The sequence below is a fragment of the Argentina silus genome (genome assembly GCF_951799395.1).
Source record: "Argentina silus genome assembly, chromosome: 10".
Lineage (NCBI taxonomy): Eukaryota > Metazoa > Chordata > Actinopteri > Argentiniformes > Argentinidae > Argentina > Argentina silus.
Genome location: NC_139664.1, coordinates 20,343,624 through 20,359,336, shown reverse-complemented (window position 1 = coordinate 20,359,336; position 15,713 = coordinate 20,343,624). Strand labels below are relative to the sequence as shown.

Genomic DNA, 15,713 nt, shown 5'->3' with positions numbered 1-15,713 from the left:
GGCGAGAGACCAAACTCAGACTATCATGGGGTAGGTGGTTTTATATTTGGGGGTGAAACAGGTCACTCCCAACCACTATGCCCCTCCTGGAACCCATATTAGGCTCCTCCCCTGACCCTGGCCTGGAAATCCATTATTCAACTCTGTGGGTCTGTCAAAACCTGTGACACACACACACACACACACACACACACACACACACACACACATTCCTTCACTCTGTCTCTCTCACACACACATTGGCGACTAATTCTCTCTCTCTCTCTCTCTCTCTCTGACACACACACAGGTACTAACTACCACAATAGCCATAGCTATGCTGCCTACGTACCATGCACCATCTGCCCCTCTCAGACTCCACCCCTACGTATGAGATACTAAAAACATGTTTTCCTTTGTAGCCTTGAGTTTAGATATTAATGGATTGGATGAGAGAAAGAGCAGTGGACAATGAAGAAAGAAGAAATGAATAAGAATAGATCATGGCATCATGGAGAAAGAAAGGAGACCTACAGCACTGGAGACAAAGTGTCAACGGTGGGGCAGGTGAGATCTTTCAGCATGGTGCTAGAGGAGAGTTTACTGTCAGGTGATATAGCAGTGTTCCTGACAGCCACAGTCGTTCACGGTCAAGGCCTTTTCAACAGCTGGACATGACATTGGCATAACGTGTTTTGTGCTGTGACCCACCTAAAGCTTCTGGAATTCGCACCCACAAGAGGAAACTGAACCTTTTTTGTTTTCACAACCCAGTCTCTCAACTGAATCAGCTATTGCCACTGCCTATCCTCTGCCACAGGACCTTGGTTTTCCACGACTCTCAACCCTCCTAGTGTAACAGGCTTCACACTGCTGCAAACAGTATTGCTTCCTCGCACTCCGAGCTCATATGAACCTGCGTCCTCTGTACTGTCCTCTGTACTACCCTATGTTAACCAGCTACGCCAACAAAAATCAAGACATTTGACGGCGCGGGTAGGGGTATCTCAACTTGAGGAGTGAGTTTACCATCTCAACCTGGTTAAGAGTTGCATTTTTGTATCTTTAATAACAGGTGAAGATGTGCTGTACCGCAATCTGATCATCATGTTCAGATAGCTAAATGTTAGTACCAAGTGTAACCAAAGCCTGCATTGTTTTTTCTTTTTCTTTTTAAAGGAGAGTGGAATCCCACTGGGAGAATAGATTTGGTAAAAGAGAGGAGGGACAGGGGGGAAGCCTGCCTGGCCTGGTTAGCAAACACAGGACCTTCAGGGAGGTTGTACATGTGTGGCTGGTGCTTTACCGCCAGCACCAGAGACTGTATGGTTGATAAGTAAGTTTCATAATATCTGTCGCTTCACAAGAAAAAAAAGACTTCGACAAGAAAAAAAGGTAAGAAAGGAAAACTTTAATTATTCGATCACATTCATTCTCATACAGTACGTTCAAAATGACGTTAAAAGTTGACTTAGCCACTACAAAGTAGTGGGGCGACTTCCGGCAGAGATGGAAGCAAGATAATTCACTCACCAACCTTTTTGTCTTGCATCTATAACGTTGCACTAACATGCTCGTGCACCTACCGAATAGCTAGCGATTCAAATTACTTGCATTAACGAATCTCAAATAACTCTGAATTCATCCAACTTCACATGGTAAAGTCACACCGCTGTGTATACATTTAAAAATCCATCTGAGAGTTACATGGTGAAAAAACAAGGCTATAGTAACCAGCAGCTCCCTTGACCACCTATATAGTCATATTATTACCATATTAACTAGAACCATTTATTCCCCAGGACAAAGAGAAGCCCAAGATGCAACATCATGGAATGCCTACACACACATTTTTAGGAGACGGCCCAACATTTTTTTGTGGCAAAAAAGTAAATCCTGGTGGACCCCTCTTGCCTATGTCAATGACAGGGGAACCATAGGATGAGACTGGTTCTATTTTTACTGATTGACGTTGCATAGCCCCTGCTCCTGGGCATGTGGGGTTAGGTGGGCAAGGGGGTTAGGGGGGATCTGAATGTCAGCTATGAGATGCTTGAGGGATATTAATACACGTCTTTTGGCTGACATTGTCCCGGGATTAGGACGAACAGAGGGAGAGAGCCATGCGGATTTGATGCCCCTGTCTACCCTCATGGTTCCCCCACCGCACAAGCATGCATGCACACACACACACACACAAACACACACCTTATAGCATTCAGTGGTAGAGAGGAGAAGGGGTATAGCCAGGGTGCCAGTTTGTTACTGCTTCAGACAACTTGTCATTGTTTGGATGTTGAATTTAATCCACATTTGAAATGTAATACACAGGGTGAACATACAATATTTATTGGATTCACAGGAGTGAGTTTAAGACAGAGAAACTAAATGTGTATGGCTTAATATACTAATATATGCCATTTAGCTGACGCTTTTATCCAAAGAGACTTACATTGCAGTGAGTGCATACATTTTTCAGTATATATGGTCCCAGCGGGAATCAAACCCATAACCTAAGCACCATGCACTACCAACTGAGCCACAGAGGACCACTTGGAACTACAGAAGAGAAAGATTCAGAGGAAAAAAGAGAATGAATCGTCCATTTGGAGTGTGTATGAGAACAGACATACTGTATTGTATGACCATGATGACAAGCGCCTCCTTCTTCTTCTACAGGTCTTCAGAGCGACACAAGGCCAGGAGAGCATGCTGCAACTCCCCTTTATATTCTCTCTGTGTTTGTGGAGAGAAAGAGAGAGAGACAGAGAGAGAAAGAGAGATTAAGTAACTGTATAAACCAGACTAGTATTGAGAATAACTAATAAAGGTGTGAGTGAGTGAGTGAGTGTGTGTGTGAGTGTGAGTGTGTGTGTACGTACCTGTAGTGTAGAGTAGAGTGAGGTGTTAGTCAGTCTGCGATACTCCATTCTTATACAGAGCAGGTTCTCTTCACTCTGACTGATAAGGATCCACTGTACCACACGGCCTTTCTGCAGGACACACACACACACACACACACACACACACACACACACACACACACACACACACAGGAAAGAACATGTGAAATAAGTGTTTTTTTACACACACACACACACACACACATTTATTACGCACACTCACACACAACCTTATGAAAACCTGGCTGTAGATGTGCCTGGATAGGCTGTAAAATGAGCTTCCAGCTGATTACTTAGTCGCTACACTTTCTCCAAATGCAGCCATAGCTACCAAACTGATGTAGCCAGTATGTTACTGGGTATGTCGAACAGACTACCAAACTGATGTAGCCAGTATGTTACTGGATATGTCTAACAGACTATCAAACTGATGTAGCCAGTATTAGGGATGGGCGATACCACACTTTTAGGATTCGATACGATACCGATACTTTTTCTTGCATTTTCATCGATATCGATACCGATACCGATACTTATTGGCAATTTTTGTCAGTAAAAATATTATTACATTTAAGACAAATCACAAGACAATTACAGACCATTTATACAAACTTTATTATGGTCAATGCATAATAAAATAAAAAATAAAATAAATAACATAAATATGAATGAAATAAATTAAATATGAACAAAAACATACACATTTTCACTTTTCTTATTTCTCAAAAAAAAGAAAAAAGACCAATCTTGGTAGAAAAAGCTAAAAGGAAAAAATCCAAAACAAACAAAAACAACTACTATATCATAACAATGTTATGTTTGGAACCTCTTTGTAAAAGTAAACATGTAACACTTCACTGAAGCAAAAAAAAAGAGGTCATAAAGATCATAATAAACTAGGATTTCCTTATCCTATAAACCTGCATAAGAAAGACAGTTGTTCCCTGAGAAAATGAACTTCAAATGAACTAGAAAAATGTCTGACACCATCACACCTTTAGTGCACTCAAGATATGTCGTCACACTTTACTGAAGTGTCAGATTGCTGTTCAGAAAAAGTAGCATATTCACATTTTCTGCTTTAAGACGATTGCGCCTCTGGCTGATTATTTCTCCGGCCTTAGAGAAGAGTCTCTCTGCTGGAACAGACGTTGCAACAGTTCCGAGGTATTTTTTCGCAACTTTGTTCAGCAGTGGAAATGTGGCTTCATTTTTTTTCCACCAAATCAAAGGGTCCTCACTCCTTGGGATCACCTTTTCCTCCATGTATCTTCTCATTTCAATATATGCATCTGTGTTTGCTGTGCGTTTGCTCTGACAAGCCTCAACCCGACTGTCAAACTCCCGCCATAATCCCTTGGATGATGAACACTCAGCAGGTGACCCTTGTGTCACTTGTGTCACAGTTGATGCAGTCGCAGCGGCTTCATGTCTGGTTGACTGTGTTTCAGCGCAGGCCAGGGCTTGCATCTCTGTGATGATCCTTGATTTAATCATTTCCACAGTTGCAGAATCACAGAACACAATGTTTCTGAAGCGAATGTCCAAAAAGGTGCTGGCTGCAAGAGTGTGGTTGTGCTCAATGTTTTGGAACCGTCGCCTGCACTTATCGATTGGTGAAAAATAACACCACACCACGCTTCGTTTTTTGTCTGCCATATCTTTTTTTTTCCTCCGGCTCTCGCATTCGTGCTGAGCGGGCTCTGGCTGTGTCGTTGTCGGCTGTGTCTCACGTTGACGCTCATTCGCTCGTCTCCTGTCACGTGACATGGGCCAGCTCAATACGCCGCCAGTACAGGCCTAAAGGGGTGTCCCGGCACATAGTAATTTAAGTAAGGAATCAAAACAGCTGAAAGTGATGCATACACCCCCAATTATTATTTTTTAGTTTATATCGATATTTTTTTAGGGAAATCGATTCCAAATGAGTAGTGCGTGAGTATCGATACCACAGGATCGATACGCCCATCCCTAGCCAGTATGTTACTGGGTATGTCGAACAGACTACCAAACTGATGTAGCCAGTATGTTACTGGATATGTCTAACAGACTATCAAACTGATGTAGCCAGTATGTTACTGGATATGTCTAACAGACTACCAAATTGATGTAGCCAGTATGTTACTGGATATGTCGAACAGTGTTAGATTATCCTGTGTTATAATGACTCACCTTAATATTGCTATGTAACCGCTGGGCCAGGGACAAAGGAATACTCCGGATGGACTGAACTAGAGAGAAAGAGAGTCAGCTAGCTGTTCGTGTCTACTGCTACCCCACACTACATTATGCTACAGTACATACACACACACACACAGTGATAAATATATCCCCAAGTCAATCACTCTGTGCATGCTAACATGCTCAACGCATAGCAGAGATTAAAACCAACAGCATCTGATAATTGCTCAAGACTATCTTCAGCTGTGCATTGTATCACTTGTGTAAACAGAGCGCTAAGTTCAGTTGATGTGCTGTTAAATTGTATAGTGTGATAATGATGTATATGCAGTGTGCAGTTATTGCAGTCACCGGTCTTGGTGTAGTGGGGCTTAAATGCACTTAAAGCACCTTTTCAGTGCCGGAGTTTGCTAGCGGGTTTGTCCAATGCTATTATCGCGCATATACTACCCCAGTGACTCCGGTTCGACACCTGTTCTTAATTGTTAACCCTCTATAATTGTTACGATCTGAAGAACCCAATACAAATACAAATGGGCTTTAAAGAAAAAAACGAAAGAAGGAAAAAAATAAACGTTTTTGAAAGATGAATGGTAATAATACTCCTTTAATGCTTACGGCTATTAGCATTAGTGTTCCTGATTTTGACTCAGTCTAATCTATAGCTTGAGCACAGCAGAGCAATTTAGCTTCTGTGTCTTTCTTACCTAGTGTGTGAAAGCCAAGTTTCAAATCCCCAGAGAAGTGAGTCTGTACTGTTTTACTCACAGCCTCCTTTCTCAGATCCTCTAACCTGGATAACACTGGAAGTTAGAGGGACGTTAAAGAGATGCAATGTGACAATAACATGAAATGTTGAATGAAAGTACACGTTGATGTTTTTTTTGGGACACCCACTCTCCTTTCCACATGTGTCTTTAATTAGACGGCACTGAAACTAACAGATGGGGAGACACAGTAGAAGATGGCAGATGCAGGGATCAAGCCCTGGGAAATTGTACAGTATATGTGCTAAGAGTCACAAGCACTGCTACTACTCCACCACACAAAGGCACTCAAGTTGTTTTTTTTAAATGTGTATGTATTGATTTTATGATTACATTTAGATTTTATTTAGATTTTAATCATTTAGCAGATGATCTTACCCAGAGTGTCTTACCATAAGTGCATTCAACTTAATCAGGTGAGACAACCACATCACACAATGATGATGATGATGATGATGATGATGATGATGGTGTTGAAATGAACAGGGATAGAGAGATATAGAGAAATATCTTTCTAACCTCTGTTGAGATGGTCTGAGTCTCGGTTGGTTAACACCTGAATCCAGGGGGCTGAGTCTGCTTTCTTACCACTCACAGCATCATTCAGAGCCTATGCACACACACACACACACACACACACACACACACACACACACACACACACACACACACACACACACACACACACACACACACACACACACAATAAATAAGCAGATAATGTTGCCTATGGACAACTCAACTGGGTGTTAAGACATCTAATGTAGATTATGGGGTGAGCTTCACCTTTGTGTCCTGGTTAATGAGGATATAGTCAACAAGGCCTTTGGTGTTCGTCTCCTCTCTCTGTTGACATTAAAGAACAGTGCCTTTCACTCAGTTAAAGTTGTGTGCTGTACTGTACTGTACACACATCCAATTTATTTGCAGCTGAAGGGTACAAAAATTGCACATAAGAAAGAAGATACTGGCTATGTAGTTTATTTCAGCAACGTTTCAACCAAGTAAGTCTTCAGTTAGCCGGTGTGCGGGTATCTTCTTCTGTCTACACAGTACAGCATGTTGTACAGAACACTGTATAGCAGTGTTGTAGAATGAAGCATGGCTCTAAAGCTGTACAAGGCTGAGCAGGGCTTCAGTGGCGAGACGAGGGACGTTACCTTGAGGATGGCCAGCACCAGCTTAGTGAAGTCTTTACTAGTCTCACTGATGAGATCATTCTCCAGGTAGCGGCTAAACTCTGCAAACAAAACAAACATATGTGTGCCACGTTATGTGTGAGTGAGTGAGTGTGTGTGTGTGTGTGTGTGTGTGTGTGTGTGTGTGTGTGTGTGTGTGTGTGTGTGTGTGTGTGTTACCTTGTTTGTAAGCAATAGTGATGTCCTTAAGCTGCTTTGTTGATTTCGTACACAACACCTCCAGTAGACCCTCCTCATCTGTGCCAAGACCCTATAACACACACACACACACACACACACACACACACACACACAGATACACGATAAAATCTGTAACAGATCATTTCGATTATTATTATTCCATTATTTTTGTTGCCCTGTATACCATGCAACAATCAATCTGTCTCTTGAAGTCTCCTTGTCTCCTTCTCTTCATCTACACTGAGAGTGGATGTGAAGGAGACTCACCTCCATGGTCTGTCTGATGCGGTGGGCATCAAACTTTGTGGGGGTCATCATTAGCCCCAATATGAGTTCCTCCAGGCTGCCTGACAAGACCTTCTTCAGAGCCAGACACAGCTCCTACAGAGGGAGGGGGCATGGATACCAGAATATTTAACTGTATACTAACTCCCGAGGAGTATACTTGTTTATAACCAAAAAAATACTTTTGGCACTGTTCCATTAGTGCCATTGTCAAGTGCAGCTCAGGTATTTGAAAGAATTTGACATATTTGATCCAGGTCTGATAGAAACTGTCGAGGCTAGGTTCCAATCCAGTGTATCTGACTTGCTCTCTTCCTTCAGTTTCCAGTGACTCTCCCTAACTAGTGTAACAGTATTATGTGTAGTGGGGATCAGGGCTCTGAATGTCAGTCAGTCAATGTTTAGGTGATGGTACCTTCTGTGTAAGGTTTTGGTAGGCTTCCATAATGCTCTGTCGCTGAGCATTGTTCCGATTGGTCAGGATTCTCACCAGAGTGTTCACATCAATGACTATACACACACACACACACACACACACACACACACACACACACACACACACACCCCATCATCATCATCATCATCATTTGAATACAGATTATAAAAGCCACAGCCGATATGACTTGATGAGGCTCTAACCTCTTCCTGCTGGGGGGTGGAACTACTGCATAAAACAAGAAGCCAAGAAATTCTCCAGGGCCTTTCCGAATAAAGGCTGATCTAATATTGAACTCATGAGGAGCATGCATCAACATCATCCTTAAAACATCAACGGTCCACCTTTTAGCTTCTGCATCCTGCCAGAACTGCAGAGAGCTATGGGAAACCTTGAAATTCATTGTACTGTACCTTTACTCTCCAGGGCCGTCTGAAGAGAGCGGGCGTCCTTCTCTGCTTTGAAGTCTGGGAACGGTCGCACCGTGCCTAGTGTGCCCCACCACATGGCCTGGAACAGGAAGAGAGAGAACTACGTTGCTGAGTCACTTCCTGTCTTGAAGCAGGGTTCTGAAGTGCCTTTATTACAGTTTCATGCTGTATGTCTGCATCTATATGACTTTATAAGACTATGTGAGACTAGGCAACACTTACTGTAAAAGAGGTTGCATCTGGTAAAGTGTTACCCTGACTGAGAGAGCAAGGGGGGGGCATATCAGCGTTGTAAGGAATAGAAAGACAGAAAGCAAGAAGACAGTCCCTTGGGCCCAAATCAAAATTAACCCTAGCCCATTGGCACGTATGTATGGATTTGAAAGAATTGATATGTGTATGCAGCAATTCCACCTACAGTACTGTCATTCACCAGAGGGCAGTCTTGCCCTTTCCAATATACCTTTATATCTGCATGAAGTCCCTAAATGCTAGAAAGAGTTATACGATTGAGAAAGGGAGTTACTGAGAAAAATGATTCTGGTTCACTTACGCTAGCTTTTGGAGGCTGGACCTCTATGGTTTCAAGGAGATCTTCCATAATGGGTGCGACAGAACTGCGACAGAGATACAAGGCAAGATAAGAGTTTGTGTGGACCTTTCTTTCCATCTTTACTTTGACCATCAGCCAACGAATAGTATCCTATATAACATCCTATAACTAAGGGCCAAAGCCTAACTGTTGCTTGCATTAAACAGAGTAGACACACAGCATTCAGGCAGCATGGTCCATTCAATATTATTTTGCTGCCCCCTAGTGTCGCATATAGCGCACAGCTAATTAAGCTCATCAATACAGTGCCATAAATACAGTGCCATAAAGCAGAACTGAACAGCTGACTCAAGGCGACGCAAGCAACAGTGTTTCAGAGAAGAAGAAAACAGATTAAACATGAGTCCATGAATTGGTTGAAATTGTTCAGAAGCACTTTTCTTTGATTGCCTCATCTCGCTTACTACTAATTCCTGAGATTCCAGGTGACCAATTCAACACAAGTGCAGGTAAATCAATTCTGTGGATAACCTGAATGCTTCTTTTGTTGCATGTCAGTGTATACTTGTGTAAACAATGCCATGCTCACGTCAGAGAAATCTAGAATTTGTCCAACCATACTTGTACCAGAGAGACCTATAATGTATTTAATTTTGTGTTTACATCAATTTAGGCTACACATGCAAATTGCGCGACATTCTCCAAAACGAAAATCCAATTAGAAAATAACTGACAAATAGATTTGATCATTCTGTCTTAAATATTTGAAATCCGAGTTCAATAATGATGGGTTAGGGTTTACAACTCAGTTTTGATGTTTTAACACAATACAGATCAATATTCAACCAACCAATTGTGTCTCAAATGCGACGAACACCTGTGTATGATAATGAAGCGTACCTGATAGTTGTCGTGTCCGCTTCTCGGGAGAATCCGTATGATGTGTGATGTTGCCTAATGTGTCCCAGGCTACGGGTGTGGCTGCATATGTAGATCTATATGTGATGTTGACCAGCCTACTCCAAGCGCTGGCTGTAAAAACAAGTGTAGCTTTCTTATCTACTTTAACCATGGGCGTCTCCATTGACAGGTAGTTTATCTTAATCGAACATTGAAATATCCTAATCGATTTTACAGACTGTGTTCACAAATACGCACTGCTTGAAGGGCTAGATGGAGATGGACATTTTACTAAGAACTATAAACAAAAAAACACTAAAGATAGAATCATACACACAGAGACAGACACACACGACTTTAGACACACCAATTAATGACGACACCCAAGACACTTTCGATTTCTGTAAGATTTATAAACAGCACACGAAACATTACAAGAATTGTAAGTGAAATAAAAAGAATGAAAAGACAATAAAATTACATTAACGTTTACAAAGTCAAATTTTCATTTCTTCCAGAATGGATGAAATATTTATACAGACAGATACTTCGTAAAGAATATAATGTAGCATATAAGAAAAACACGGGTCTTTTTTGATGTAGTTCAAATAAGGAAACACACTTTGAATCCAGTCAAATAATTTCCTTTTCCTAATAATACAGTTGTTCTGAGTCTAGGGAGGTAAGCTCACCTAGCTAAGGAACTAAGGACCAAACTAGAGATAAGCCAGATACATTCCACCCTCAAGACTGAACCAATAATTAAGTGCACACCACATTTACTTTGTTTACATTAGTAGTTAATGTAAGAAACGTGTGACTTAACGTTAGATTTGAGGTCACAATACCCCAGAAACATTTAAGTCATTCCAAATCATCGAGTAATTCATACAGTATATCAACAATGTTGTTTGTAAATGGTAACTTTGGTTCAATGTGGTCCTTGTATGTGTATCCTTCAAAAATCAGTTAACTGTAAACCACCTTCCCCACCATTTTACAAGTACAAAACGCCTTACGGCCAACTACCCTTGCTTTTCTAGAAAGAGTAGTTTCAAGTGTTTACGTTCAAGAGGGAGTGGGGGTGAGGGGCAAGAGTTGATTAATACCCGCGGAACGTTTAAAGAATTATATACAGTATATATATACCCCCCCTTTCCTGACCTCCCCCCTCCTCTATGGTCCTTCAATGGTCTGAGTTAAGTTTCAGTCAGTCAGCCTCACCACAGACAAGCCAGGTCTCAAATGAGGTGACAGTTAAAATAATGACAGACAGTTACAGTACATAGTAATATCATAGTTCCTACTGGTATCAGTGGATACCTAGATCTAAGTCCATGGAATAACTTTGTTGCTATGAATCTTGTCCCCAGTCTCTCCCAAAATACCTCTTTTTTTCCAAAAAAGAAATTCTTTGTTTTGTTTTTTCAAATGGTGATGGGGAGAGAATCAATCTCCTGGTTGAAGCCTTCAACATAACATTTGAATAACATATAAAAAAAACATCATACAACATCTCAGAACAAATTTATGTCATGACATTCTAAGATATAATACGCTTCCTGGGTCGTTTTTCTATGCCAAAGCAAAAAAGAACAGATGAAATCACTGAAGATAAGTTCAATTAAGGTCTTGTTGGTTGGAAGTTGAAACTAGGTTGGTCCAGCCCTCAAGTTAGTTTTTTCCCCGGTTGCATGTCCAGTTTATGGTCTTAAAAAGGCCTGGGTAGTCATTAACTGGGAGCGGTCTGGGAATCAGCTTCAGATTCCCGTGCCTCAGGCCCACACTCGCTCTCCTCCGGGATGTCTTGGAGATCTGGGGAGGTCACAGCAGGTTAGCCATGATTCAACATCTTGTTAATGTTGCATTCATGTTTGATTAGTGGGTTGATCAAACAGGATGAGCTCAGTCATGTCAATAGAGGCTTTCTGACATACTGATATACTCCACGTTCCAAGACACTGACTGGGACAATAATGTCAGACTGAGGGAGTTCAATATTGTCCGAATGGTTATCCACCACCCATTAAGTAAACAGGAAGACGGAGGAGGAGGAGGAGGAGGGGAGGGGGGGTTAGAAACAGTGTGAGCAAAAAAGATTAGAGGCTGTGGCTGTATGAGTACTATTAAATGCTCTCTTTTCTTTGTCTGTTTCCGTCTTGATCACAGATACAGCGGGTGAAAGGATCTGGATAGACGGTCATCAAATTACTGTTCAGTCAGAAGGCTGACGAACGGTCAGACAACGACAGACAAGCGTTTGTAGCTGTAAAGGCAGCCAGTGTAAAAGAAGGATGGGATAGGGGGAGAGGGAGGGAGGGAGGAACAGGATAGGTTTTCTGCCCTTTCTGCAAATAGCTGAACTGACAATCCAGTGGCAGAGAGACAGAGATAGATATGATGTGATAACATGCAGAGGAACAATGACATGAGATATGGCAGGGGCAAAAGGTCAGAACCCGAGAGGGAGGGAGGGTGTGTGTGTGGCTCCCAGTGAACATTCCTCTTTAACTACTTGTAGGTGTGTTGCAGTTAAATGGAATTTGGATAATCGACCTCTCTACCACTCTGATAACAACATAATCAGTGACTCATACTCATACTCGTCACTCGTAAGGGTTAGGGTTAGATCTTACTTTATCTCTGAATATTGTAATAAACAGAGTTGAATTTGATGGTTGAAAATAAGTTTGAGGTGGGATCTTCAGCTCAGAAAGAGGAGTTGGCGCCAATGATGTGTTCATTTGACGCCATTGTACAATATGTACCTGTACAACGTTGTGTTTGTGTCTGAATCATGTTGTGGACAAGTCTCACCTCTTGGACTGTCAGCTCGCGGCGAAATCTTTACGACTTCTGCCTCTTCCTCCGACTCCTCCTCCTCTTCCTCGCTGCCTTCCTGTACGCCGTCCAGTTGGTCCACTGGTTCTTGTAAGGCCAATGGGGCGACAGGGCCTGGCTCGCTGTCACCACTCCCTCTTCTTTTGGGTGGAGCCTGATGGAGGGTGGGAACATGTCATATCCTGTGGAACCTCAACTACCAGTGAGGCTAGTGGAACCATTCCTCATTCCATTATATGCATTCTATACAATGAGCCCATCCTCCGATTTCTACCTCCACCAGCCCCTCCTGTCACCTTCAGGTCAACTATAGTGTCCATTATCATGGTTTATGGTGACATCATCAGCACAGTTACACTCAAGGTAGGCAGGCAGTTCAGGTGGGGACCAGAACACAAGCAGAACTTTATTACACACACAAAAAGGTGCTACCTAGAACCATACAGAGTTCTTCAGCTGTACCTGGGGGAGAGCCCTCTGAAGAACTCTTTTGGGTTCCATGTAGAACCCTGTTTACAAAAGCTTCTAAATGGGTTCTTCAAAAGGCTCTCCCACAAGGCTCTCTCTTCTCAGACTGCACTATTTTGGCTAGTAACATCAACTCACCTGCTCTGAGACTACTACGATGTCGACTTTGTCGCTATTACTCCCTCCTTTGCCTCTCCTGCCTCTCCTGCCTCTCCTGCTTTGCTGTGCCTCTTTCAGCTGCTGCTCCAGCTGTGCCCTGGCCCTCTCGCTGTCCTTCATCTTGGCCTCTAGGGGGCGTAGCCTCCCCACCTCCTCCTGCAGCAGACTGTGCTGCTTCTGCAGCAAAGCCAGTTCCCCCAACATGGCCGCCCCTGGGCCGGCGTCGAGGCCCGTGTCACGTGACATGGAGCGGCAGAGCCTGGGGCCGGAGTTCAGGGGAGCAGGGATGGCCGTGGAGGAGGCGGGGCCGGAGGTGATGCACAGCTCGAGGACGGAGTCCTGGCGAATGACGGCGGCCTGAGTGAGAGAGAGAAGGAAAGAAGGAGAGAGAGAAGCTGTAACCACAATTGAAAAAGACAAAGTGAAAAGAAACGGACAAATGTGTTTATATGTGTATATCACTGTGTATGTCCTGTAGCCTGACCTGTAGTGCGTGGAGCTGAGCACTGAGGTTGACCAGCCTCTGACACACTTCCTGAAACAGAAACATAAATCAATATAATCATATTGTCATAAAGTCAAGTTTATAATCTGACATCTTTAAAGGTAGACTCTGCAATATGATGTAGCCACAGGAGGGGGGGGGGCTTTAGTAATTTATCACGTTGCACTGCCGTCTTCGTACACCGAAGAAATCAATAGTGAGTGAAACGTCTTGCTTGGGGGAATATGAAACATCTCTTAAGTCATCCAATGTCACGTGATAATGTCATATCGCTGAGTGTACCTTTAATTTGTGAGAAACTTCACTAGTCATACCTCGTTAAGGGGTCTGTCTTGTAGTTGGTTACCATTTCGGTCCTAAAGGGGTGGAGAAGAAATATTTATTGCATTGAATTCACAAAAGCAACAGATTATGGTATTACAACCACAATTGTTTACTGATAATAATACAACTGTTTTCCAACTCTACTACTTCCAACCAACTTCCAACCAACTACTTGGCATAGCCTCTCCATCCTCACCTTGGGGGCTGGACTACCGTTGACTTCATGTGTTCCATTGACGGATATGGAATCACCATCTGTGTAGGTAGGATTAGGGGATAGATAGATACACACACAAAAAGGAGAAACATTGTCAGAATATTGTTTTGGAGGGATACAGAATGTTTGGAAGGGTCAATATTCTCATCATTATTTTTCATGGAATGGATCAAAGTCAAGGATATGGGCTAATTTTTGAAACACTGCATTTTTGTCTTAACGGCAACAATAGAGATACGAAGGCAACTATTAAGTCAGAGCTACTTTTGTTTTGTTGACACAGACTAATCCAACTGTCGCTCTGGTCCAGAAGAGAATGACATGAAGTGAAAAATCAGCAACACCATGTTTTCTCACTCATACAGTAAAAGAAAAAAAAGAAGGAACAAAATAAATCACTCACTGCTCACTGGCGCCACTGTGTGGTTTTGGTCACCGTTGATACTGCAGGGGAGCTCAATGTTCGAACCCAGCAGCAACTCACTCAGCCTGTCAACTGATTCAGGGAGAGAGAGAGGAAGAGAGAGGGCACACATTAAACACCGAAGACAAAGGATATGTGGAAAAATACCATGAAACACATATATATGTTCAATGCCTAATTATCTCACTTGCTGTCAACCATCAAAATGACCAAATTAACCCGTGTATATATATACTCGACATATATATTTCACACAATCTGTTTTTAATGAAAACAGCTGAACGGATCAGTGAGATATTTGGCCTATATTTAGTGCGTCACCACTCGAAGAGAGAAATATTTAGTAATAGCTGAGAAATGACAGGCGAAACTGCCCTTTTCAATGCAGAGTGCAACAAAATCTTCTATAGGGGCGAGAGGACAGAATACCCTGGTCATCCTTAGGTCAGGTTGCCTCTTGGAGAGTCTCTGAAGGGCATCTTACTCGTGTATGATTACTGGAGCTCCCCTGCAGGGCTAAGCCCCGTGTTAGGTGTCCTTTCACACCTGCTGCTTTGGAAGAGGCATTATCGTACCCTCTGGCATGGCTCTAGGACAAGCTAAACCTACTTCCATACCTCTGGATTTATCTTTCCAGGTTCGTCTCACTGAGATAACATCTATTTTTCAAGAGAGACCTGGTCCAAGACAGCAGCAAAGGGTAACAATGTTGCAGATCGGAGATCTCCTTGGTTTGGAGGTTTCTACAATCTCTTACCAGCAAACATGGCATCGGCCATTAGGTGTTAGGCCTGGGCACTCACTGAAATAGAAACTGACCTTAAAGCAGTCTTTAGGGGTAGATTGCTACATCTCCTTACCCTCCGAATAGGAAACTGACCTTAGAACAGCCTTTAGGAGTACATCTACATGATCCAACCCTGATATGGCATCTGGTACAGCATACCATATGGCATGGTAT

General features: G+C 42.6%; 2 protein-coding genes across 4 annotated transcripts in view; both read right to left on the bottom strand.

Moving 5' to 3' along the window:
- Positions 1–1,478: 1,478 nt before the first annotated feature.
- On the bottom strand, positions 1,479–9,828 carry LOC310810540 (annexin A2-like). 2 transcript variants are annotated; one of them, XM_083678336.1, is made up of 13 exons: positions 9,815–9,828; positions 8,915–8,978; positions 8,344–8,440; positions 7,910–8,004; positions 7,477–7,590; positions 7,189–7,279; positions 6,991–7,070; positions 6,617–6,676; positions 6,350–6,440; positions 5,771–5,866; positions 5,055–5,113; positions 2,862–2,972; positions 1,479–2,715 (listed from the first exon to the last, which is right to left on the bottom strand). In XM_083678336.1, exons 2-13 carry the CDS (start codon positions 8,960–8,962, stop codon positions 2,653–2,655), a joined length of 1,005 nt encoding a protein of 334 aa, XP_083534462.1. In that variant the 5' UTR covers positions 8,963–8,978; positions 9,815–9,828; the 3' UTR covers positions 1,479–2,652. The 2 variants fall into 2 exon arrangements, with proteins under 2 accessions (XP_083534462.1, XP_083534461.1); XM_083678335.1 differs by lacking the exons at positions 1,479–2,715; positions 2,862–2,972 and adding an exon at positions 3,884–4,682.
- Positions 9,829–10,213: 385 nt separating this feature from the next.
- The window catches only part of arhgef2b (rho/rac guanine nucleotide exchange factor (GEF) 2b), a 61,497-nt gene continuing 55,997 nt past the window's right edge, over positions 10,214–15,713 (bottom strand). For both annotated transcript variants that reach the window (XM_083679666.1, XM_083679667.1), the window contains 7 exons: positions 14,732–14,824; positions 14,308–14,366; positions 14,102–14,143; positions 13,767–13,817; positions 13,262–13,639; positions 12,632–12,809; positions 10,214–11,629 (listed from right to left, as the gene is read on the bottom strand). In XM_083679666.1, coding sequence (XP_083535792.1) covers positions 11,547–11,629; positions 12,632–12,809; positions 13,262–13,639; positions 13,767–13,817; positions 14,102–14,143; positions 14,308–14,366; positions 14,732–14,824 — 884 coding nt within the window. In that variant the 3' untranslated portion in view covers positions 10,214–11,546. The remainder of the gene's footprint in view (positions 11,630–12,631; positions 12,810–13,261; positions 13,640–13,766; positions 13,818–14,101; positions 14,144–14,307; positions 14,367–14,731; positions 14,825–15,713) is intronic.